The 25,734-nt window shown below is 38.0% G+C and overlaps 1 protein-coding gene across 1 annotated transcript in view; it reads right to left on the bottom strand.

The window, feature by feature from the left end:
- STAU2 (staufen double-stranded RNA binding protein 2) overlaps positions 1 to 25,734 on the bottom strand; it is a 286,094-nt gene that overhangs the window by 117,049 nt on the left and 143,311 nt on the right. The window contains exon 12 of the mRNA XM_082364073.1: positions 13,246 to 13,553. Within this exon, the coding sequence (XP_082220199.1) occupies positions 13,246 to 13,553 (308 nt within the window). The remainder of the gene's footprint in view (positions 1 to 13,245; positions 13,554 to 25,734) is intronic.

The following is a 25,734-nucleotide window of genomic DNA, read 5'->3' as shown; positions in this document are numbered from 1 at the left end:
AAGAGATAGTGATTGCAGCTAAAAAAGAATTTGAAGAAATAATGGCTGAAAATTTACCAAATTTGGGTAAAAGATATAATACGCCTACAGCTTCAAGAAGGTGAACAAACTCCAAATGTGATAAACACAGAGAAACCCATGCCAAGACACATCATAATCAAACTTTTAAAATTTAAACTGCTATCCTGGAAGCAGTGACCTATAGAGGTAAAACAATTTGACAGTAGTTTCTCAACAGAAACCATGGAGGCCAGAGGAATTGGAACAACGTTTTTTAAGCACTAAAAAAACTGTCAACCCATCATTTTATATCCAGCAAATATATCCTTAAACAATGAAAGGGAATGTAAAACATTCTCAAGTGAATGGAAACTGAGAGTATGTTACCAGCTTACCTACCCTAAAAGAATGGCTAAAGTAAGTTTTTGAAACAGAAGGGAAATGATAAAAGCAGGAATCTTGGAACTCCACTGGGAAGAAAGAAAGAACACAGAAAGTAGTAAAAATGTTGGTAAACACAATAGACTTTCTTTTCTTGAATTTTCTAAATTATGTTTGATATTTGAAGCTAAAATTATAACACTGTCTGATGTGGTTCTTATATATGTAGAGGAATTATTTAAGACAATTATAAACTGAGCATATAAGGCACTGAGAAGGGCACATCACTTCTGTGATATTCTTACCAAAATGCACAACCTCAATCAAATAATGAGAAAACATCAGAAAAACCCAAATTCAAGAACAGTCTACAAAATAAGTAACCAATATTATTCAAAATTGTCAAAATCATGAAAGACTAAAGAACTGTTATTGATTGGAAGAGACTTAAGAAGCATCACAACTAAATGCAGTGTGGGATCCTAGACTGGACCCTGGACCAGAAAAATGGCATTAGTAGGAAAACTGACAAAATCTGAATAAGAGTTGTAGATTAGTTAATAGTATTATGTCATCATTAATTTCCTAGTACTGACAAATTTATGTTATGGTTATATAATTGTTAACATCAAACTCTGTAGTATTTTTCTGCTTTTCTCTAAGTCTAAAATTATTTTTTAGAGGCCATTTATAGTAGGAGAGAAAACCTTTAGTGCTTCAGAATAAAGGAGACTTGAAAGAAGCCAAGAGGCTATTAGAGGAGATAATAAACAAACTTTTCTATGCATATCAGAATTTTATACTAAAAGAATCTTCAAACACAAGAGAAGGGAATCAGTGGAGACTAAATTATCTCTTAATTAGAAAAATTAAGTCACTGAGCAATGTGGTACTTTCTATCTCTGATATGGGAAGTAAAAAGGTTGCAGAAAAAATTTTGTCAAGCATAAAAGCCTAGAAAATTATAATATCCAAAGCACCATGAAAAAGAGAAGTTAAAGGTTCCTCTTTAAGTTAGAGTTTTAGGGAGAAAAAAATGTGTAATATAGGCCTATACCTGGGAAGCCTACCAATGGGGACCAAGAAACTTGAACCGAGAAATAACAATAAATGCTACTGGTTTGCAAAAGGTAAGAGGGAATAGGTTGCTGCTTAAACTGCAAATCCAAATTGGTAGCAAACACCACCTATGACAGATTATTTTTTAGCTATTTCTATTTTAACTCTAGGAAAGTACTGCTGTTACTAACTCAACGCCCCCCACACCCCACATTCACTTTATTACAGAAAGTTTCCACTGAAACTCTTCTAACAGGGAGCAGTAACCACCTAAAAGCCAATTCTGTTAGGTTCTTCTTTGACAGAGAAGTTATGGAAAACCAAGAGAGGCTACTATCCCAGAAGCCAAAAGAAGAGAAAGTTCAATATGAGACAAAGTTTGGAGTCTGAGTCCATCCAGGTTAAGGGTCTCAGAAAACAAAACTCAAAGTATGCAGAGGAATGTAACAGAACCCAGTCTCTATAATGTACCATTAACAACAGTCAAGATGCAATCCAAAATTACTTGATCTAGAATAAACAGGAAAACCTGACACATACTCAAGTGAAAAGGCAATTAATAAAGACTGAATCCAATATATCTGATGTTGAAATGAACATAAAAGGTGTTTAAAGAACCTATTATAACTATTTTCAAGGATGTAAAGGAAAATATGTCTAAAATAAATGAATGAATAGGAAATATCAGCAGAGAAACAGAAACTAAAAAGAACCATATGGAAAGTCTAGAAATGAAAATACAATACCCAAAGTAAGAAAAAAAAAAATCACTGGATGAAAGACATATAGAACTTATAGATACACAGAAATGATAAAATCTGAAGTTCAGAAAAAATTTTAATGAATAAAAGCCTCAGGATTCTCTGTGACAATATAAAAAACGCATGTAAATGGAGGGAGAGGAGAGAGAAAAGGTAGCAAAAAATTTATTTGAAGAAAATATGGCCAAAAATTTCCCAAATTTGATGAAAGCAATAAATATACCAATTTAAGAAAGCAATAAATATGCAGTGAGTTCAATAGTGGCCCCCAAAAGATATGTTCAAGTCCTAATTTCTAGTACCTTTAAATGTGACCTTATTTGAAGTAGGATATTTGCAGATATAATTAAGTTGAGATCATCCTGGATTTAGAGTGGGCCCTAAATCCAATGACAAAGTATCCTTGTAGCTTTCCCATATTTTGAATTATCTGCTTAGGACAGATGTCAAGATGGCCAGTTAGTAATTAAGTGATTAATTAATTAATGGGTGTATTCAGTGGTATTTAAAAACAACTGGTTGTGTTCCAGTTTCTGGTAATGGCAGTATAAATTCACCAGACAAAGCCTCTTGCAGATAACAATACACGATGTAGACAAAATAAAATATCTGAAGACAGTGGAATGTGATGAAAAGCAGGCAGACATCAGGGCAGAGTTTTCCCTTAAAAGACCAAAACGATATGGAGTAAGAATTGTGAGTTTATGGCTTTTTTTTTGCCTGAGGGCATTCCTTGCTTCCTGTAATTCTATTGGTAGAAAACTGCAGTCTTACCAGTTGGAGACAGCAGTGGAAAGAACTTAGGGGTGGCAGATGAGCTGGTCACTGAGGGAAGAAATTCTAGAAATGAGGTAGCAGCAGACGTGGTGAAACACTAAATCTGAATATAAACTCTACCCAAATCCCTGCTAACTACAAAACTTTACATGTACAGGAAAGACACTAGAAGACCTGACGTAGAAATAGGCAGAAACCAGGGAGAAGTCTGTTAAGATCTAAAAGTCTGACACTTTTTTGATTGAGTGCAGTCCCTCAGGTGCACACAGCTCAAATGACAGAAAGCTAAAGCTTTACGAGCCTGAAGTATCAGAGGACATGGGCTGGCAGATCAGCTGAAAATTGGGGGTTGTGGGGGGAATGCTAGAAGCTAGGAAATGCAAAGGGTGAGCTCCAAAATCTGAGCCTAAATGTGCCCAAATAATTAGGTAGGCACAGAAAGACTGCAAGAGGAAAGGCTGCAGTTGGAAGCTGAAAAAACTAAGTGGAAATGTCAGCTGAGGGATATCACCACGGTGGAGGCAAAGCTTGAAATTTTAGTCCAGGCAACTTAACTGAATACTAGACCAAAAACAAAAAGAAAAACAATAATCTACAAAAGAAAAGATGATCCAGAGTTGCTATAACATATTATCCACAATGTCCATTTTTCAAACAAAAATTACAGACATGCATAGAAATGGAAATGAAGCATATTCATAAATAAGGTGGTCAATAGGAAACTGACTCCTAATGGGCCCAGATGTTGGGTTTAGATGACAAAGACTTCAAAGCAGCTATTATAAAGATGTTCAAATAATTTTTAAAAATGTGTTGTCAATGACTATACGGATATGGAATCACAACAAAGAAACAGAAAAAAAAAAAAAAAGAACCAAATAGAAACATTAGATTAAAACAATATAATAACTGAAGTGAAAAATTTATTACATGGGCTCAACAGCAAATTGGAGAGGACAGAGAAAGTAGTCAGTAAATCTGAAAATAGATCAACGGAAGTTACACAATCCAAAGATGGAGAAAAATAAACAGAGTCTCGAAGACCTGAAGGACAATATCAAGAGGCCCAACATACATGTAATTGGAGTCCCAAAAGGAGAGGAAAGAGAAAAGGGCCAAAAAAATTTTTTGAAAAAACTAGCCAAAAACTTTTCGAAACTAGTGAGAAACATCATCTTAATCTAAGAAGCTAAATGAATCCCAAGCAGGATTAAAAACAATCCTAGACATAGCACAGCCAAACTGGTGAAACCAAAGATGAACAGAATAGCTTAATAGCAGCTAGAGTAAAACAACACATTACATATATGGTGCAGAAACAACTGGTTATCCTACGGGAAAAATAGGCTTCAAGTCTCACCCATACCATACACAAAAAATTAAATAGATATCAGCATTAAACATAAAAGCACAAACTACGAAATGTATAGAAAAAAATCAGAGAAAATCTTTGCAACCTGGGGGTAGTCAAAAATTCCTTAGATAGGACCAAAAAGGTGTAGTTTCTGGGGAAAAAAAAATGTAAACTTGAACTTCATCAAAATTGAAATCTTCTTTTCCACTTTACAAAAGATGCCATTAAGATAATGAAAAGAAAAGTCACAGGCGGGGAGATAATATCTGCAACAGAAAGGGCTTGTATCCAGAATGTATAAAGAACTCTGATGATGCAATTATTTTAAAAAATCACAACCAGAAACTGGGAAAAAGATGTGGAAATTTCACAAAGATATATAATTGGCCAACAAGCACAAGAAAAGAAGTGCATATTATTGGTCATCAGGGAAATACAAATTAAAATATCAGTGAGATACCACTGTACCCTTCACAGAATAAAACTGATCATATCAATGTATGGAACCCTCATACAGCGCTGGTAGGAATGTAATATGATACAACACACTGAAAAAGAATCTGATAGTTTCTTGTAAGCTTGTATGTATACTTACCATGTGACCCAGGAATTTCACTCTGAGGTATTTTTCCAAGAGAACTGGAAACATGTCTGCACAAAATCTTGGACATGAATGTTCACAAACAGCTTTATTCATAATAGCCCCAAACTGAAAACAACTCAAATGTCCATCAGCAGATAAACTGATAAATAATTTGTGGTGTACATCATACAATGGACTAGTACTTAGCAATACAAAGGAACAAACTACTGATATATACAACATGGACAATCTCAAAAACATTACAGCCAGTGAAAGAAGCCAGAAACAAAACTGTTCATGCTGGATGATTCAATTTTTATGAAATTTTAGGCACAACTAATCTTTGTGACAAAAAAGATATCCTGGTTGCCCACAGCCACAGAGAGGTAAGGAAAACAGGCTACAAAGAGGCACCGGGGAATATTCTACAGTAATAGAAATATTCCCATCTTGACTGCGGTTGTAGTTACATGGTGATATACATTTTTCAAAACTCATCAAACTGTATAACTAAAATGGGTGTGCTTTATTGTATGTAAATTATACCTCAATAAGGTTGATCAAAACATTTCAAAAGCATAGTTATCTGATACAACACTTGGAGATACTAAGTCATTGCTCATACTTCTCATAAATAATCATAATTAATCTCCCAATTAATTTCCAAGTAATTGTTACCTTAGGAGACTAACCATTTGAATTTATCACATGTGTTCAGATGTGATTGTCTGTCCTTCCACTTCCCCCTTCCCCCTGGCCACACTCCACATCCCACCCCCAACAATCCCATCCTAATGTCAGCTTCATGAGGGCAGAACCCTTGACTGTCACTTATGCTATATCCTCAGGGCAAAAAGTGCACCTGGCCCATGGCAGGTGCTCAATATACTTTGGTTGACGTAATGAATGAATGAATCCCTTACATTGTTAGTATTCATCAGGAATCTCTTCCTAGGCCTTTACCCCCTTTCCCTGGTCAATCTTTACTACTTTTATGGCTTCAACTACATCTGTACATCGATGACTCCCCAATCTCTGTGTCCTATGCTCTCTTGCTGATCACCAGACCCACTGATGAATGCCTACTGGACAACTGCCTTTGAAAGTCCCACAGGAAACTCAAATTCGCCATGTTTAAAATGGAACTCATTAACCTCCTCTAAGTTTATTCATCACATTCATACTAAAAATAAAACCTTTCCTAAAACATTCACATTACCTTCCTACTTTACTTCATTCTCAAATTCTTGAAATGAATGGTCAATTCATCCTCAAAGAGTCTCTAATTACTCTTCAACACCATTTAAATGTAGCTTCCATCCTGACCAGGACAGTGAAAGCATCCTCACAGAAGTTAGCAGCCGAGATGATTTAATTCTCTCAACTGTACCGTGGACGCCTGCACCTCAGCCCCACTCCTCAACGACCATTAGCTTTGCTTAATTCAATCTTTGCTATTTCTCTACTGGGTTCATGCAAAGTCACTCTAATTGGTCTTTCTGCTACCAATCTCTTTTTTGTCTAGTTCCTCCTCCACATGCTTACAGAATTATCTTTCTAAAATACAAAACCAATGTCACTACCCTTTAAAAAAGAAGTTGGTGGTCTCTGCCTAACAGCTAAATTCAAATTCTCAGCAACACACGTCTTTTCAGCCTACTTGCCAACCACTTCCACTTTGAACTCTTAAGCATTTTCTAAAACACCGTGCCCTTTTGCCTTTAGTACTCAGCTGCTTCTGCCTGCAATTTCTTTTCTTCTTATTCACCTTAAAAGTCTATGTACTTCTTAAAGCTTATTCAAATGTCCCTCTGCTATGAATTCTTCTTAATTCCTTCAGTCAGAGCTCTTCATTCCCATACATGATTCTTGGCATGGCTAATCATACCTCAAGTGATGACACTTATTACGTGGGGCAGGCATTACCTACGTTATTTCCTGCAGCATGCTACAAATATTTAATTTTTTTTAAATTAAATTTTTGTGTAATGTTCAAACACTGATCCCTGGAGACCAGACTCAACTGTAATAGCGGCCACTCTTCTGTATATTGGTTTTATTTTCCTGTCTGTCTGTCTCCAACTTGACCGTAACTCTTCCTGTGCCCACTGTCTGGTATGCTACCTGGCACGTGTAGGTATGTATTAAGTATCTGCCCAGAGTGAATAAACAAACGTTCCAGTTCCTGTTGTTCAGCTAAATCAATTCCAGTATTCATTCATCTCCAGTATGAGATGATATTCTATAGCCAGATTAACTTCATATCCATCCAATTCTTCACGTACATACTGAAATGACTGAAAACTATTCTTAATGCACTATTTTTCTCTTAATAAGAGTTTCTGAAGCTGTGAACTGTGTATCCTTTTACAGCTGTAGTCCTTGTTTTCTCAAATGTTCCACTATAGGACTTGATTCTGAACTTTTCTTATACTTAAAAAAATGACAATACTACAGATAAAAAACATTTTAAAAGTTTTTCAAATATCTCTTATCTCTGACAGTTGTATCTGCTTTTTGATGTGACCATGTCAAGGCGCCAGAACTTTCCTGAACCTAAAATCTATAAGGGTTTAAAATTAACTAATAATTCTCTATGTGGAAATGAGTAAACTGCATTACTAATAGGATGTTTTACTTCTGTAGTCCCTCAAATGTGTATTTACATCATAAAGTTATATCTTTGAGTAAAAACTAAAGTTCCTTCTGGCTCAAAAGAGAATTCTTAAATGACTCAGGCTCAGTTGTGTACCTAGTGGAGGGCATAAATAAATTTATTAATGAAATCTATGACTAAACCAAAACAATACCCAGAAGACCACGGACTACCACAAACACTAGTCCTACCTTCAGGGATCAGGCTTCGAACACTATACAATAGCTGGATTTAAAATTAAATAAAGATTTGTAAGCAAGAAGCAGAAATGTACCAGGCACTTCTGCTGCGTCACAAAATAATGTATGTAATGCCTCCTTCACTACCTGATACATAACGAGGCAGTCAATAAATGTTAGTTTCGTTTCCCTGTTTACTCATATATCTCCTAATGCCCCTGGTATGTCAGAGTAGTTTTTTTCCGTGTGCAGAAATCTTTTACATGCAGTATTCCACATACTGTTCTCTTTCTCAAGAGTTGTCCTGGGTGAGAAGAGAACAATATAGCTGAAATTTGAGATGCTGTCATTCATGAAAAAAAAATCTCAGCCATAGCTGAATGCTGGAGAGAGGGAAGTAGATAATTTCAACATGACTTAGAATGAACATAGGTATATAGATACCAGCCTGACATGTACTGACATGTACCTGATGGGTACTACAATTAATCTTACGTTACTAAGTAAAAATCACATCATTGCCAACCTTTTCTAGCAAAAGGAAATGAAATTCACCTTTAGATGAAAAATAATTTCCTCTTCTTCAAATTGATTGAAGAAATAATTGATTATTGGTTTTCGAATAATTCCAAATAGAATTCTCATGCTGACTTGAAATCTCTTCCGATACAAACAGAAAAGGACACAGATATTTCTACTTGGGGATGACACATAATGGCAACTATTTTTTTCTGCACCTCAGCGGCTCATTTCACATCCACATCAAAGTCACTGTGTTAGGACAGCTCTTTTGTGTTTGTATGTTACTCTTTCTTTGAAATATGTGTCTTACTATGTATGTGCTGGCATATCAAGGCTCAAAATGAGTATCTTTGTCTTTCTGATTACATTCTGCAGTGATTTAGGGTGGAGTTAGTTAGTCCTGAATAGTTTATGCAGTAATAATGGACTGTTTACTTGAAGCCTGATTGATTCTTATTTGTGTTACTGTTACTCATCACAGTATGTTTTCATATGGATCAGGATTTCTTTCTTCAAATGTAATATTTTTCTCTAAAGAGTTGGAAATTTCAGCGAAGTAAAAGGTGACCTATAATTCTACTGGTTTTTATGAAGTATGGTTATGCGATATGCAGTCTACGTACCCTTGAGGGTTTGGCCAAGTATATCGAGGCCTAAAGAAACCAGACAATAAGTCAGTTTGCATGAACGCAGGCTGCCCATTTGAAGAACAAACCTGAGTTTTAGGGTCCCTACAGGAAAACCAAGCCTTCAGGAGAATTCTTCCAATTTCTCCAAGGTCTTGGAAAAGCAGCAGAGGCTAAATCCAAGAGGGCTTTTTAAGAAGTGACTATAAATCAGAGCAGAATCTCTTGACCCCATGCTAAACCCATATATATTTTGCTCACTGTACTCTGAGTAATTTCTCATCACTTTATACATTGTGTAACAGTGTAGACGAAAATTTGGGCTCAGAAGTGACACGGTGAGTTATGTTTCAAGGACAAATTAGAAACGGGGGAAAAACATATTTCTAAGTGGAAGAGTATATGTATATGCATGATTTCTTTCTCCATATTTTCCTATTAGAAATCTACAAAAGTTTACTTAAACTGGTCTTTAAAAAAAAATGGATCCCTTACTCTTCAAAAAAACAAGCTGCAAATAGCCACTTTGATTATAAATATATGGATTACAAAAAGTGAGGTATAGGGAAAATAAGAAAAAAGAGAAAGGAAAAAGGTTGATTCTCAAATTGGGACACTCCCCATGTCCCCCAGCTCAGTGTAATCTGTACTAAGGTCGTATTGTTAAAATATGCTATGTGTCATACATGTCAAAAATAAATATTTAAAAGAAGCTCATAACCATAAAAGAAGTCTGCTATAATCATACTAAACTTCAAAAAAGGAGATATATTATTATAGTTGAAATGTATTACGTTTGAATTGTATTTGAAAAGGAAGTTTTTAATTAAATAGATATTTCTAAGCCTTCTACTGACATTCTCATCTTGCTAAAAATGGCACCAGCATCATAAAACTCACAATAATGAAAAGCTCCCCTATAAAACACTCCTTGGTTTTTATAAAATAAACGAATTATGGTTTAACTAAGACACCAACTAAGGGCTTCTTTACATTCTTTATGTGAGAAAAACAAATCTAGTTTATCACATTTTACTCTGAAGGTTTTAAAAACAATACTGTTCACTGGACGATAATCACAAGGAAGGGTACAGACTAAAAGATTAAAATTAAATCCATCTGTCAAGGGTAATTTACTAAAATAATTCATTTTAATTTCCAATCTAATCATTTTCTAATGACTCATTTAAACAATGAAACTGCTTATAGTTAATTATACAGAGAGATTTCTAATATAATTGTATGGAAAAGCATATTAAAGATGGAAAAACTTAGAATAATGTAAATTATAACACAACAAAACAGTCTTCTGCTTCAGCTCAAAAGCAGAGCATTTCAAAAATGTCTCTATAACAATTTTCTTTAAAAAGCTGAATGATTTTGAAATATTTTGGCATTGTAATTAAAGGGTATCAAGGTACACACCAAGGAACCCTGAACACCATGGTATAACTACATTTTAAATGAATTTTTATGAAATGCATAGAAGTTATAGAAGCATACTAACTGGGCTGGACAAAGTCTGAGGTTCACAGAACTACTGATATAAAACTTTCTTCTTCTAAAAAATAATAAATCAATAAGAACATTCAGGTTTTAAAAGAAGATAATAAAAATGTACTCAATGAAAATTCAAAAAATAAATATTCATTTATGATAGAGATCCAAAGGCTTGCATCTAAAATGTGATTAAAAACTTTAGGTGAGCCCAAGAAAGGATAAAAGAATTACTGAGGATGTGCAAGTGTTCAGTCATATTCTGACCTATGAAGTCAGCTTTATTAATAATAACTTTAATTGTATAATAAATTATTCTGTAGATTTAAGCAAAAGGATGTGAGTTTAATACCTACATTCTGGTGAGCAAATAAGCTTTTTGTAACTTATAAATTTCAATTAATGAAAAAAATTTAAAAGTTAAAACAACGTAGTTTTCAGTACACTAATATATTTTTTTACTTTGTAATACAATATAGCTGTCACATACAATGGCTCTGGTAGGCTTAAATCAAATGTCAGTGGGCACGGAAGGCCAGAGAAGGGTTTATATACAATATTCAATAAGCAATAATATCTATTCAGTGTACAGTAACAAAATTTTAAAAGTACTAACCTAGAAATACAGAAAAAGAATTTATTGTTTTTAAATTCCAGAAATGAAAATAACATAACAGCATGTCATCCATAACAAGCTGGCCCTATAATTTCTAAACTACAGTCCAATTAAAACATTTAAGAAATAGAAACAATCTACATGTTTTTCTACCAGGTAAATATACCTGAGAAAGTTACCTATAAAGAAGGAGGCTTTAAAACTCTTAACCACAAAGACTCTTCTACTGTGACATCATGAGGACGTGCCGGGCACCTGACGGGGAGGGAAGCCGTTTCCCACAGTCTGTTCACCACACACTGCAGGCTGCAGCCCGTCAGCAAAACGATATTTCATAGCAACACCAAGCTCATTTGACCAAAGCAGCACAGTAATGTTTTAAAACCATCTGCTTATCTTCATTAGTATGTAAAAATCACCGTACACAAAAAATTTGGAAATGTTTAACGTGTCCATAGATAAGAGTGTATTATCTCAGCATAAGCTTTAAAAAAAAAAAAAAAAAAAAAAGGTCTGAGTAGTCAGCCCAAATATAGGAGAAACAGATTCTACATTTTGACTAAAGTAAAGGTATTTTAAAATTATAGTTGTTGTCATTGCTAAGAATTAACAAATAAATACAAATTTAAAAATTTAAGTAGTTCTTCTGGCAGCAAAATTACATCTACCAGAGTAATATCTCCAACCAAAAATTCAGTTCAGAGCTTGAATGCAATTTGTGCTTTGTTTCTATAAAAATGCAAATGCAGTGTTACTTTCAGACATTTCTAAATGACTAGATTTGTAAATAAACAGTGAATTCCTTTTCATCACAGTTTATTTCTAGTTCACCCTACGCAGATTATAGATAGAACTAAAAATTGCTTAGTTTTTTTTTCCAGTACTTTAACTGTGTGAATCAAGGTCCTTTTATTTTAAACAGTGATTTATTGTTATTCTTAAGGTAAACAACGAAAACAGTTCTAAAATTTTATGTTTAAAATTTCAGATGACAGAGCCAAAAACTGGTAACAGCTTTTTAGATTTCATATTAATAGTCTAAGTAAAAACACTCACGACTACCTGGCAATAGATTTGAAAGAATCAGGTTTCTGCGATGAGAAACAAAGAAACATGCAAAATACCCCCTAAAACACATGATCTTCTCTCTTATATCTAAATTTGTAAAATTTTTATAAATACATTATCATTCTACACAATACAGATCTTCTAGAGCATTTCTAAAGGAAATTACAGTTTTTGGTCTTCAGGAGTAAGACTAAGATGGAAAGGGGGGTGAAAATAATGAAATCTGAGGGAGCACTCCGCTCTTTCTACACACAAGCACGCTGCTGTTCACCCAGTCAAGTGAGCGATTACAGTTCAGTACAGGATTTTCAAGGCAACTAAGAAGTCAGAACACAGGTATTTCCTCTTCCTAGAGTTAACAATTCTTTAAAAAGTTCTACTCTTAAAGGATTGTTGGTTTTTTTTTCAAAAGGGAACACTGACTAAACGGGGGGAAAACGGTTTCCGGCCCCAAATTCATATACACAACAAGCGGACTATAAGCTAGATTTAGACCTGCCCGGTGAGACAGACTTGTTGGTACCGTCTAAGGTAGGTGCTACCCTAGATGGTTCAAAACACGATCTAGTAAAACGATACATGTTTTTATGCCTCAGACAACTAGAAAGCATTTATCACTGTTCTAATACCATGTTTAATTAACTCCTAAGATAATAGACTTCTAGGATGTTGTACCTTAGTGGTATACCTGAATCATTACTAGCAATAGAATGCCAAATTCAAAACTGCTACGAAAGTAAAATCATCATTAGAAAAAACCCTACTGTAAAATGAGGGAGGACTTAGGGCTAAATACTAATACCAAATGTATGAAGGCAGAATTTTTGTTTGGGGAGGAGAGTGAGGGAATAGATGCACCCAAGCAGAACACAGAACAGAGAATGGAAAGTGTTTAAAAAAAAAACAAAAACAAAAACAGAAGAAGAAGGAATATGGAGGAGAGCCAGGCAGCAAAAGAATTACTGGAGAGAATGAAAAATCTTTAAAGTGAGGCATGTGCACATGACTCGTTTTTCTGTCCTCTGTGTTCCTAACAATTTACAATGTAAGTGGCAAAGGAGTCACAATAGCAGGCAGGAATGAGCTTTCTGATGGACAGAGATGAAGGATTTGGGGCTAATGAATTGTTTTGTTTTCTTGTTTTTGTTTTTGCTTTTAATTCATACCTGAAAGCCTTGAATCCTTGCTAAATATTCCAGCTGTTTTGAAGGTTGTACTGGAGAACAAGGGGGAGTAGGAGAACTTCCTTTTAAACCTATGGCTTCAGCTGTAGGAGATGTTCCATTCATAAGGAGTTCCCTGGCAATTGTAGCTGAACTACTCGATGTGGGAGATATACTGAAGAAAGAGCTTGAGGGTTGGTTCATATCTTTGGGTGACAAATAGCCTAGAGTAGTGCCAGAGATTACTTTGTGGCGGCTGGCTTCCATCTCTTGATAAACATCAGGAGACAAATGAAGAATTCCTTTTGGAGCTACAAGTAAAATAAAGGAACATTGTTATTACACGTAAAATAAGTGGAACAGAAACATGTTATAGCATTATTAACTCAAGGATTTCACTTGACACAGTGACCGAGCAGTGAGAAACGCTGTTAAGCAAGCGTCTTCCCCACGCTTGCAGGGGCAACGGCAGTCTCCGATTTGGAGGTGAATAATGTATGTTTCAATATTCCTAAAACCATTAGTATAAACAAGCCACAAAAGTGACTTCAGGGGAAAGTGTGCGTGGTAGGGAAGCTGTGGAGGAAGACAGGTAACTGGTGTGTAGAAGTGCAACACGGGATAAGATTAGGAATGTGCAGGGTCTTCACCCTGCAACTTAATCTTTTATGATCTCATAAAAGAGATCCTTAACATGGATTTTGCTGCAAAATCCCTAACATATGCAGCAACTGAGACACAGTGGGTAAAAATGAAGGCTGGGTCAGTCCAAACCATCTGAGGAACCAACTCATATATCCGACGGCCTACGGGTGTTCTCCTATGTCCCACCGTCAACTCTATCTCATGAACACGTCAAAAAGCGACAGAGCATCTCCTCCCGCAAACCGTCTCCTATGTGGCTTATCTCATCATGATACCACCACCCATCTGCTCAGCTGCCCAACCTAGACTCCTGGCAACCATCGTTGAGTCACCCACAAACAAGTAGCTACCGTGTGCAGTCTAGAATTTGCCCCATCATCACCAAGTGCAATAGCTCAAGCCAGGCCACACACAGGTTCTAATATCAAGAGGAGTGAGCCTGGGGCTGTGTCATCAGTTGGCAGGGTTGTAAACATATAAAAGCAGCACTTTCCTTTGACTACCATTTGTCTCAGAGAGGTTTCAAACCACATTTCACACTGCTTGTTCTAATATCTTTGGATCAGATATTAACGACTCTCAAATCATGATATTATCTTTTAAAATTACTGATAAATCACCACCTTTGGAGAACGTGCTCTGAGAGACGCAACTTAATTCCCTTGGTCCTGCCTCTCCCTTTCCCACCACGAACCTCCTGATTCAAGCCCTGAGTGTTTCTGGCCAGGGTTACTTTAACAATCACTGAAAGCTTCAGCGCTGCTAGTCTCCCCAGTGTCCATTTCCCAAAATGTGTTCTATAACACAGTCCCCCAGTATAAGTGTTCCATGATAAATAAATCAGGGAAATATGAAAATTATATCACCCAGAAACATCCCTTTTGGAGGATTAAAAATGCACATTAGCACAGTAAAGAGTGAGAAGTCCAGAAGAACAGAAATCTATTCAACTTGGTTTAACCCAGGATTTCCCAAATTTATTTTCTATCCAGGCTTTTCACATAATATTAATAATATCTAACACTGGGAAATGCTAAGACTAGCCCTTCTCTTACTTTAAAGTCTTCACTGGCTCCCCACCACTTACACTATAAAATCTAAACTTCTTAGGATGACATATGAAGCCCTCAGTGCCCTGGCTCCTCCTCACCTCTCCATCCTACTGAAATATTCATGCAGAACCCATGCTCCCAGCATGCAAATATATTCACACTTCTTCCAATACTCTGGCCTGTTTGATCCCATCATATCTTTATTTCTATTGTACACACACACACACACACACACACACACACACACACACACACACGGACACCAGTTAAGCTCTGACTACTCGGTTCCAGGCACTGAGCTAACCAATACTGTCCTGACCTCAAGTCACGCTCAGTCTCTCAGGAGAGGAAAATGCAAGGGATAAATAACATAATGTGGTAAGTGCCTCTGTAGAGGTGGGTTAGGGAGCAGTAGGAGTGGGAGAGGAGAAGCACCAGGAGCTCAGGAGAGGCTTCCTGGAGATGGTATGGACAGCGCGTCTCAATGCATGAGGAGAACCGGGCCAAGGAGGAAGAGGATTGAAGGCAGATGGCAGCGTGAGCAAATGCAGTGCCGAGCAGAGTAAGCCCAGGAAAGCAAGAAGCGGGAGGTGCGAACTGCAGCAGGGGAAGGAGGAGGCAGGAAGGGGCCGAGCTCCAGGAGACCTCATCCTGACGGCATTAAACATAAAGGAGTTGCTTTTAAAAATAATTTATAGGGCTTCCCTGGTGGCGCAGTGGTTGAGAGTCTGCCTGCCAATGCAGGGCACACGGGTTCGAGCCCTGGTCTGGGAAGATCCCACACGCCGCGGAGCAACTAAGCCCGTGAGCCACAACTACTGAGCCTGCGCGTCTGGAGCCTGTGCTCCGCAACAAGAGAGGCCGCGATAGTGAGAGGCCCGCGCACCGCAATGAAGAGTGGCCCCCGCTCGCCGCAACTAGAGAAAGCCCTCGCACAGAAACGAAGACCCAACACAGCCAAAATAAATTTTAAAAAATATAATAATTTATATATGGGACTTCCCCGGCGGTCCAGTGCTTAGGGCTCGGCGCTTCCACCACAGGGGCTTGGGTTCGAACCCTGGTCAGGGAACTAAGATCCCGCATGTCGCACAGCGCAGCCAAAAAAATAAAGAAATAAGTAATTTATATAGCTTAAAATAACGTATCAGTCCTATTTTATGGATTTACTTTATGCCTTTGTGTTTGTTAGCTTTATATCCAGGAAAAATTTCAACAAAAAAATTTAAATAGAAAACATATGCATTGGAAAAAATACAGATGAATCTCACTAGCCAGAGGAAACTACTTTTACATTTGGCTTTAAAAATATACTTTTAGTCTTGTTTCCTATATACTTTTTTGTTAACTTGAAAAAATAAGTTAAAACATAAAAATACCACATGATCCTTTTGTTGTTTACAAAACAATATACTTTCATTAATAAGTTTAAGGCTTAAATTTTCATTATATGAATTGTTTCCTCAAACAATTCCGCATTGTTGGACATCTAATTTATCTCCTTTTCATGCAATTAAAACAATATAGTGAAACACATTTTTTGCAATTACATCCTTATTCACATGAAGATTGATTTCCTTCACTTAGAAGCAGAATTGCTAGTTCGAAGAATACGCATTTTAGTTTTTCTGACACTAACAAACTGCTCCAAGTTGGTACAACTCCAACAGCTGTGCCAATTTCACGCTTCCATACTAATATATGCAAGTTTCTCTTGCCTATTTTGGTATTGGACATTATTATTTAAAAATCCTTGCCACTGTTCTCTGTTAGCGTCGGTAAGTGGCAAAGATTTTTTTAATAATATCTAATACCAAAATAAGAAAAAAAGGTACTTTTAGCCCCACCACCTGACATCTGGGGAGGTGAGAGGAGCTGGAGATTTGAGTTCAGTCATCAGTGGTCAGCAGTTTTATCAGTCATGCCTACATAATGGAACCACCACAAAACCCCTAAATGTGGAGGTTTGGGAACCTTCTGAGTTTTGAACACATCCACATGCCGGGAGGATCGGGCTCCCCAACTCCATGGGGACAGAAGTTTCTGTGCGCTAGAGCTTTTTTTTTTTTTTTTTTTTTTAATTAATTTATTTATTTATGGCTGTGCTGGGTCTTCGTTTCTGTGCGAGGGCTTTCTCTAGTTGCGGCAAGCGGGGGCCACTCTTCATTGCGGTGCGCGGGCCTCTCACTATCGCGGCCTCTCTTGTTGCGGAGCACAGGCTCCAGACGCGCAGGCTCAGTAATTGTGGCGCAGGGGCTTAGTTGCTCCGCGGCATGTGGGATCTTCCCGGACCAGGGCTCGAACCCGTGGTCCCCTGCATTGGCAGGCAGATTCTCAACCACTGCGCCACCAGGGAAGCCCCTAGAGCTTTTTGAACCTCATCCTGTGTACCTCTTCATCTGGCTTTTTGTTTTAAATTCCTTTATAATAAACCAGTGATAGTATCTTCCCAAGTTCTGTGAGCTCTTCTAGCAAATTATCGAATTTGAGAAGGGAGTCGTGGGAACCCCCTGAATTTATAGCCAGTTGGTCAGGAGTACAGGTGGCAGGCAACATGGGACTTGTGACTGGCAGAAGTGGGGCATCTTGTGTGGCGGAGCCCTTAATCTGTGGGGTCTGTGCTAATTCCGGGGAGTGTCAGAACTGAACTGTAGGACACCCTGTTAGTGCCTGAAAACTGGAGAATGGGTTGGTATGGGGAAAAAAATGCCTATACATTTGGTATCAGAAGTGTAGCAAAAACAGTCATAGGTCAACACTGATCAAACTGTACACATATGTGCAGTTTATTACACTTCAATTTTATCTCAACAAAGTAAAAATATTTGCCAATTTGATTAAGTGATATGTCATGTTATTAATTTTTTTATTTTTTCACTAGCTGCACAAACACCATATGTAATTCTTACTTAAAAAATAACTTAATGTATGACTCTAAATTCTACACTCAATTTAAGAAATAAGGAAACTAACAGCATTATTTCAGCACTGCTATTATACAGAAGTAATGGGCTTGCCAACAGCAATATTATAAAGCAAAGAAAATGCTCTCCCAACACTCAAGAGAGGCATTACATCACAGTGTAAGAACTCATGCAGAGTACAGGCTCCCTTATTCTACAGTAAAGCCTGAATTGACTTTTCTTCATGAATAAAGAAGATTCCTTTCTGCAGAGCTCAAGTGATGGAACAGCCATTGAAAGAGCGTAAAGGCACATGTGGATTTATGCAGTCAACTACCAAATGATTTTCAACATGAATATTAGTAACAGTGTTTGGATCAGTCACAATTCATTTAGGTTCTTCCTGTTGTAAATTTAAGTCACTTTTCAGTAGGGTAAAGACCGAAAAGCAGATTCAAAGGGTAAGTTCAGATATACATATTTAAGGACTTTCAACTGTCTCCTGAAAAACTATATCCATTTATACTTTTCTATTAGCAATGGGTGACTAAACCTGTTTTCCTACACGTCTGTCGAAACAGGTTTTAGTTGTTCTAAATAATTACTGCCACTCTACAACATTCATTGTTATATTAATTTACATTTATTTGATTACTGCACAGATAAACTTTCTCTCATGTGACCACCTCAGGCCCAAGCCTTTTTTCCTGTTGGCTTTGACCTCAGTTTTGCTCATGGCCTTGGAAGGTATTCCCTTGCTTAGGCTTGTTATATCTGTTATATTTACCCTCTATCTGAAGATGTCCTGAACCCATTCTCCCATCATCTATCTTCTGTCCCTGATTTTGCCTTTAATACTCCCATCTTAATACTGTCTATCTGAAACCACTGTACGTGGCTACACCGCAGATACAACACTGGCACTATTCTAGCTCTTTACACGCATTATCTCATTTAAACCCCACAACAACCATATGAAATGGATTTTTATTTCTCTATATTATAGATGAAAAAACTGAAGCACAGAGAAGTCACAAAACACAGCCAAGGTCGTATGATTAGCAATGCTAGACTTTAACTCCAGGTAGTCTGTCACTAGAGCTTGGATACTTAAACATTACATTAAATGGCCCCCTGAAAGAACAAGAAGAGCACAAAATGCAATGTCCAGCCAGTTCCAAACTCCTAGGTTTAATCCAGGAAGTAAACTCCAAGCCCGAGGTTGACCCAGATTGGTTCCACAGTTGACCAATGTCATCATGGTTTTTCTTAGATGTTCCAGAGATTGCCTCACCAAAATCTCCCTAGATTATACGATGTTCATACAGGATTTTAAAAGCCCCAACTTGCCAGGGACTGCGACATCTTACACATAAGGAATGCCAGGCCATGGTGGCCTTTTTACTTGTTTTCCCCATTAGGTTTACGCTTCTCTCAAATAGGTGTGTAAACCCTCCAGCACGCAAAGCCTCCTGCAGCATTTTCCTGGAGCTCCAGTTCTTACTGGAAGAGCTGGAGGGGACATTTTGAATTGAGATCTCTTAAAAGGTCTTATCATATGTATAGATACACAAACGCAGCAGAACCTGGCCTTGTGATGTTCACTAACATCATAACTCTCCCAGAGGCTGAAGAACATAAATGAGTAGTAAGTGGTATCAGGGGTATCAGAACAACAGGGCAAGTCAATGGAGCAAGAAAGATAATGTCACTTCACTGGTACAAGTGGTTAATATTAGTCTATAAAGAGGGATTTCTCTGCAAGTCTGTGGAATGAACACATAGCTATTGCTTAATAAAAAGAACTTGTCACTTTTTATACCAGAGCTCTGAGAGAGAAATCTTACTGCTTGTTTCCATAAACTACCTTGAATTCTTGCCACAGTACTGTTGGACTAAATGTTCTGTTTATAAATACTCAAATACCCAACAGTATTCAGGTCTACTTCTGTCACAGTGAGTTTTTCATAACAAAAAGTTATAATTCACACAGAGGTAAAATACTTTCGTAAATGAAAGAAAGAGCAGAAACGGTGGTGGGTTCTTCGGACTGAGATTTAACACATGTGGGTAGACTCTGCTCCTATGTAGACACCATCAAGGATGACTCACCACATTTTAAGAAGAAAGTCAATTATTTGTATGTGTTTTGAAAGCTGACGTCTCAGAATTTTATTCCTTCTCTGATCAGACATTTTGTTTAGTACTACCTCAGAAGACAGAGTCCTGCTTCCTGATTGGCATCAATTATCTTAAAACACACCCCAGTTGTTGAGGGTGTGTGCCTGCCAATTTAGAACTGGATATCTCAAAAGTTACTTGGTTGCTACTGGCAAAATAGATTCTTAATGAGTTTTATTTTAATCTTCTCTTGTCCAAAGTTTCAAGTGGCAGCCAGGTACAAATACATTATGTGACTGGTTTTCCTGTTGTAAAAGTAAAGTCCACCTCTCCTAGCATTTACTACTCACTGAATTTCCCTTGTGTGTCCTGATGGTGGCAAAATCTCATCATTCTAATCTGCTTAAAAAACCTTATCTTTAAAGTTTCAAAAAATTATAATTGAAAAATTCCTAAAACCTGGAAAATAAACTGCTGGTTCAAAACAGGAAATTTGAGAAAAGAATGAGCAAAAACAGCAAGATTTATCAGTTTGATAGTGATTTTAAAAAGGCATTTATATGAAAACTCACAAAATCCAGGTAAGGTCTGTAAGTCTAGTTCATTGTATCATACCTGTGTCAATTTCCTCGTTTCAATAATGTACTATAATTACGTAAGATGTCACCACTGGGAGAAGCTGAGTGATGGGTACACACAACCTCTCTGTACCATTTTTACAACCTGAAAAAGTTTAAAAAACCCAACTACATGAAAGCATTGTTATGCTGCTCTGGGCATCTCCCAGAACAGAGGTTCTAGAACAAAGCAGTGCTGAGACCTCAAGGTAGAGAGGACCTTGAGGGCTCCAGCTTTGACCACTGATGTGCCTAATGTGCAGCCCTGGCTCCTCAGGCTCTGGCTGCTTGACCTCTGGTTCCGTGAGAGTTAGGGAGAACCTGATGGGGGTGTGGGCCCCATGGCTGGGATTCTGTTCTTTGCCAGGGAAGCTTGAGGTCATTTATTAGGTGAGACTACATGCGACCCAAGAAAGAACCTACTGGACCACCATGGCCATCCTCCTGGAGTGGAGGGACAGACAATCCATCCTCTGCATGATCTTTAAGCTGCTAGGCTGTTTGGAACTTAGAAATCCCTCCTTCCCATGGCCCTGCTGTTGAGATGAATGAAACGGGGATATTTTGGTGGGACCCCACTTCTCTCTTCCCACACAGCTCGTTATCTATCTGGTCTTCCAGTGGAGGGCCTTGGGTCCCTAGCCCTGCCTGATTTTTAAGCAACTATTTAAATGGAGACAAAAATTAATAATGCAAAATTTGAGGGAAACTCTTCTGAAAATTAAACTAAGAAAGGAAATGCTGGATAAAAGCAATACAATGAAAAAGTAAAACAAACAGGTAAATAATTTGTTAGAAGTTCCCTTTTTAAGGTCAGTTTCAGAATCACCTTGGAAGGTGAAGTCTCAACTAGCGAAAAATCTGGTCACATCTTATGGTATAGATGAGACTGAACCTATCTGGATTAAAAGAAACAGCTTCATTTAAAAAAAGAGTCATTATTGAATGAATGGACAAAATGATGTATTTTAATGTACTCAAAAAGCATAACTTAAATCAGTGGCGAAAATTAACCTGGTTCTTGCCCTTGAGTTGGATGAAAGCACTGATTTTGTTAATTCGTGTATTTTATTGGTCTTTTTTTTTTTTTTTTTTTTTTGCTACATTTAGCATGATGTATGTGAAAAGTTATTATTTTGGTGAACGCTTATGAACAAAACTACTGACAAAGAACTTTTCGGAAGATATGCAAGCCTTGTGGTGAGCGCAGTACCAAGAAGGAAAAGTGCTCAGTCCATCCCTGGTCCACAAAGGTGGAAGCCCAGGGCGGAGGCCTGACGGAACAGCACGATGCTGCAGCCAGCACACCTAAAAGACACTGTGCCTTGACTGTACCAGCTGTGCAACCTGGGGGGGGAGGGAACAAAATGGTAAATGATCAATTTTCTTTAATAAAACAGAAACAACAATAACAGCAACAAAAGAGTTTTTTTGAATATTCACCTTTTCATTTTTTAAGAAACCAATTTGAAATGAACTGGGCAATGCCTTTGGAAAGCTTGTTCTATTACACAAATGTACACTAGCTTAGCCAAAGAAAGGGGCCAGTCAGAGTTTTCAAACCCACGGTTGAATTGTTACTTTTTCTTTAAAAGAGAAAAATAAAAAGTATATAATTACGAAGGACAGGACCCTGAGTATGGTGAATAAACTCACCATTCATCTTAATAGTAAAGAAGGTCTCACTTAGTTGGCTTATGTAGCAGAAATGTGTTCAAGGCTCAACATCTTCCATAAAGATAGAACTGTGAATATTTCTACTGAGCAGGACAAAACTTCTGCGGTGATAATGAAGTGTGAGAGCAGCTTGTGGAGACAATGAGTCGTGTTCAATTATTAAGTTTATTCAAATGGGACAAAAAACATTGCTGGTAAAATAAAGATCATCCTCATTAGTTGTCTTTCTTCACAGGAAAAAATCCATTAGTGACTATTTCCCTAAGACTGTAAAAAAGACTAACAAACGGATTATGTAAATTGCCACATGACACAGATGACCAAGCCGTCAGCAGGAAGACACACATACTGAAATGCCGAACACAGCAGCCCCAGCAGTATCCTTCGGCTAGCATCCTGAGCCTCTGTTACAGGGAGCTCACAAAACAGTCATAATTAGAGCTAAAACTCATGCAGTCCTTACTGGATAGCAGGCTTTGCATACATTAGCTCAGTAATCCTCACAGTGACCCTATGAAGCAGGGATTATGATCCCAGCCCATGGTCTCAGTGAAGACCACACAGGGAGCCTGGACTTCTACCCCAATCTGGCAGTAACAAGTGGTGTCAGAAGAGGAAGAGTGGAGAGTTAGGACTTTAATCATCACCTAGTGGTAACAAGGTTATCCTCACTGTGGTGTCAGTGAAGACCATGTAGGGACCAGAATTCCTACTCCATCCAGCAATAACAAGGAGTCCCCCACCTTGGGCACCAAAGGAATCAGAGTGTGGAAACTGAACTAGAATTCTAAAAAGTGATCAAGTAACCCACAGGGAGTAAGAAAAAGAAAAGAAAACAAAAGAATAGAATAAGTAAATAGGGACTTCCCTGGTGGTGCAGTGGTTAAGAATCTGCCTTGCCAATGCAAGAGACACAGGTTCGAGCCCTGGTCCGGGAAGATCCCACATGCCGCGGAGCAACTAAGCCCGTGCGCCACAACTACTGAGCCTGCACTCTAGGGCCCATGAGCCAAAACTACTGAGCCCATGTGCCAAAACTACTGAAGCCCGCGTGCCTAGAGCCCATGCTCCACAAAAAGAGAAGCCACTGCAATGAGAAGCCTGCGCACCACACCGAAGCGTAGCCCCTGCCTGCCACAACTAGAGAAAGCCCGCACGCAGCAACGAAGACCCAATGCAGCCAAAAATAAATAAATAAATAATTTTTTTTAAAAACCTACTTTAAAAAAAAAGAATAAGTAAATAAGATGTCAGACTTAAGTCTTAACATATCAATAATTACATTAAATATAAATGATCTAAATATACCAATTAAAAGGAGATTGGCAGAGTAGATTAAAAATATGACCCAACTACATGCTGCCTAAAAGAAATTCACTTCAAATATAATTATATAGGCAAGCTGAGAGTAAAAGGATGAAGAAAAAAGACATATCTTATAAATATTAATCAAAAGAAAGCAGGACATTCTATTTCCAAATGATGACATGTGGAGATCTATGGACCCACCCCAACAAACAACCAAAACTAGAGAATATTCATTTTAAAATATTTTTAAGTCCCTGGAAATTGAATGTAAGGGCATATAACAAATAAAACATTCTCCCATGTAATAGAGAATTTGGCTGGACTTTGTCCCCACTTCCTGGGAGATAGCCTCTAAATCCTTAGAATTTCACGAGTGACAGGAGTGTCTTTGTTATTCATGGTGCACCCCTTGGACCACGTCAGAGTTTATGCCAACAAGATGACTCAGAATGGGGGATGGTTATGTCAGAAAGACCAACTATGTGATTAGAGGGTTGGAGCTTTGAGTCCCATGGTAGCAGCCCAACCTCTGAGGAGGGGAGGCGGGTTGGAGATTGTTATCAACGTCATGGCCAATGACTCAATCAGTTATGCCTGTGAAATAAATGCCCACAAAAATTGCACAACTCTGGAAACTGAGTGCCTAGCAGGCAATACTCTGTGCATATTACACATCACTGAGTAGGGAGTGACACATTCCTGACTCCATGGGAAAAGGACATCAAAAAAAGTATACCAGAAGCTTTGTGTTTGGGACCCTCCAGATCTTACCCTATGTGTCTCTTTCTTATAGCTGGTTCTGATTTGAATCATTTTTGCTATAACAATACTGTAATCATAAGTGTAAGACTTTCCTAAGTTCTGTGAGTCATTCTAGTGAATTATCAAATCTAAAGGGTAGTGGGAAGCCTTGAATTTATAGCCAGTTGGTCAGAAGTGAGGGTGGCTTTGGAAATCCTCCCAATAGTGGCTGGTGTCTGAAGTGAAGCAATCTTGTAGAGGACCATGCCCTCAACCTGTGACACCTAGCCTAGCTCCAGGTTTTGCATCAGAAGTCACCGCACATTTATTCAGGAAAATCTAACAAATCTCAGTAAGAATAAAAGTCTTTGGCACTTGAGCCATGACCCATTCCGTCCACCACATGCAGCTACAAAGATGGGGCTCTTTTTCTCCTCAACCGCCTATAAGTAATATGGTATCTCACCGGAACGGCAGGCCACCAGAATTTCTCACTTCCCCCAGCTCCAAGCTTCAAAAGTTAAATTCCTCATGTATACAGACAAAAAGTCAGGCAATCCCTTCTTCCACCCAGCCACCACTCATACAGTGAAAGCTCCACACAGGCACAGCAGGCTGAGAACACTTGAGAACTGACTGCTCTCTCCTCAGCTTGAGCATAGGATGGAAGTTCATGTCAGAAAAGGCAAACCAAGAACACCAGAGATTACCTCCCCTGACCAACACCCTGCTCACAAAGCAGGGGTGTCACTCTCAGAGAATTGGGCCACTGTCCCCATTCCCACTCCAGAACAGTGACTCAGAATTCTGCCCAGGGGTGAGGTAGTCCGTAAGAACAGAGCTCTGAAGCTTTACCAAAGGAAGTGACTTTATTTTAAATGGAATGTAGGGAAGTTCAAGCCTAAGGGCACTCTTGAAAACACTGGAGATTTGGGTGCTAAGCAATTCACAGGAGTCTAGTAGCTTCATGAAAGCAGCAGCAAGTTCCAACATAAACCAGCTAATTTCCCAGAAAGAACCAGGGAAAGAGACAGCTAAGAAGAATGCCCCTAGGGACAGAACAAATCTGAAATACTGGCCTCACAAACTATCTTGAAAAGGGACCAAATTTAATTGTATCAGAATGAGAGCAATTTATGTTCTAAGAAAACAATAGGGCTATATGCTGCAATTAGTGGAGGCTAACAGCTGAGTGTTATATCATAATAGAGGCAAAAAGCTTAACAGATCAGAAAGAGAACAAAAGAGAGCCCTACTAAATCTGCCATGCCATGTGACCATGAGCATGCTAAAGATGTTCCCTGTGAGAGTTGACAACCAGAGGCTTCATTCTGCAAGAGAAATAAACTTCATAAAAATAGTGCATAGCAGAAATTAAGGAAACAATATTTATGAAGGAGAAATTCTGAAAAATAAAAATTTTGGATC

This window comes from Balaenoptera borealis, assembly GCF_965194805.1.
Source record: "Balaenoptera borealis genome assembly, chromosome: 17".
Classification (NCBI taxonomy): domain Eukaryota; kingdom Metazoa; phylum Chordata; class Mammalia; order Artiodactyla; family Balaenopteridae; genus Balaenoptera; species Balaenoptera borealis.
This window is presented reverse-complemented; position numbering and strand designations above follow the sequence as displayed.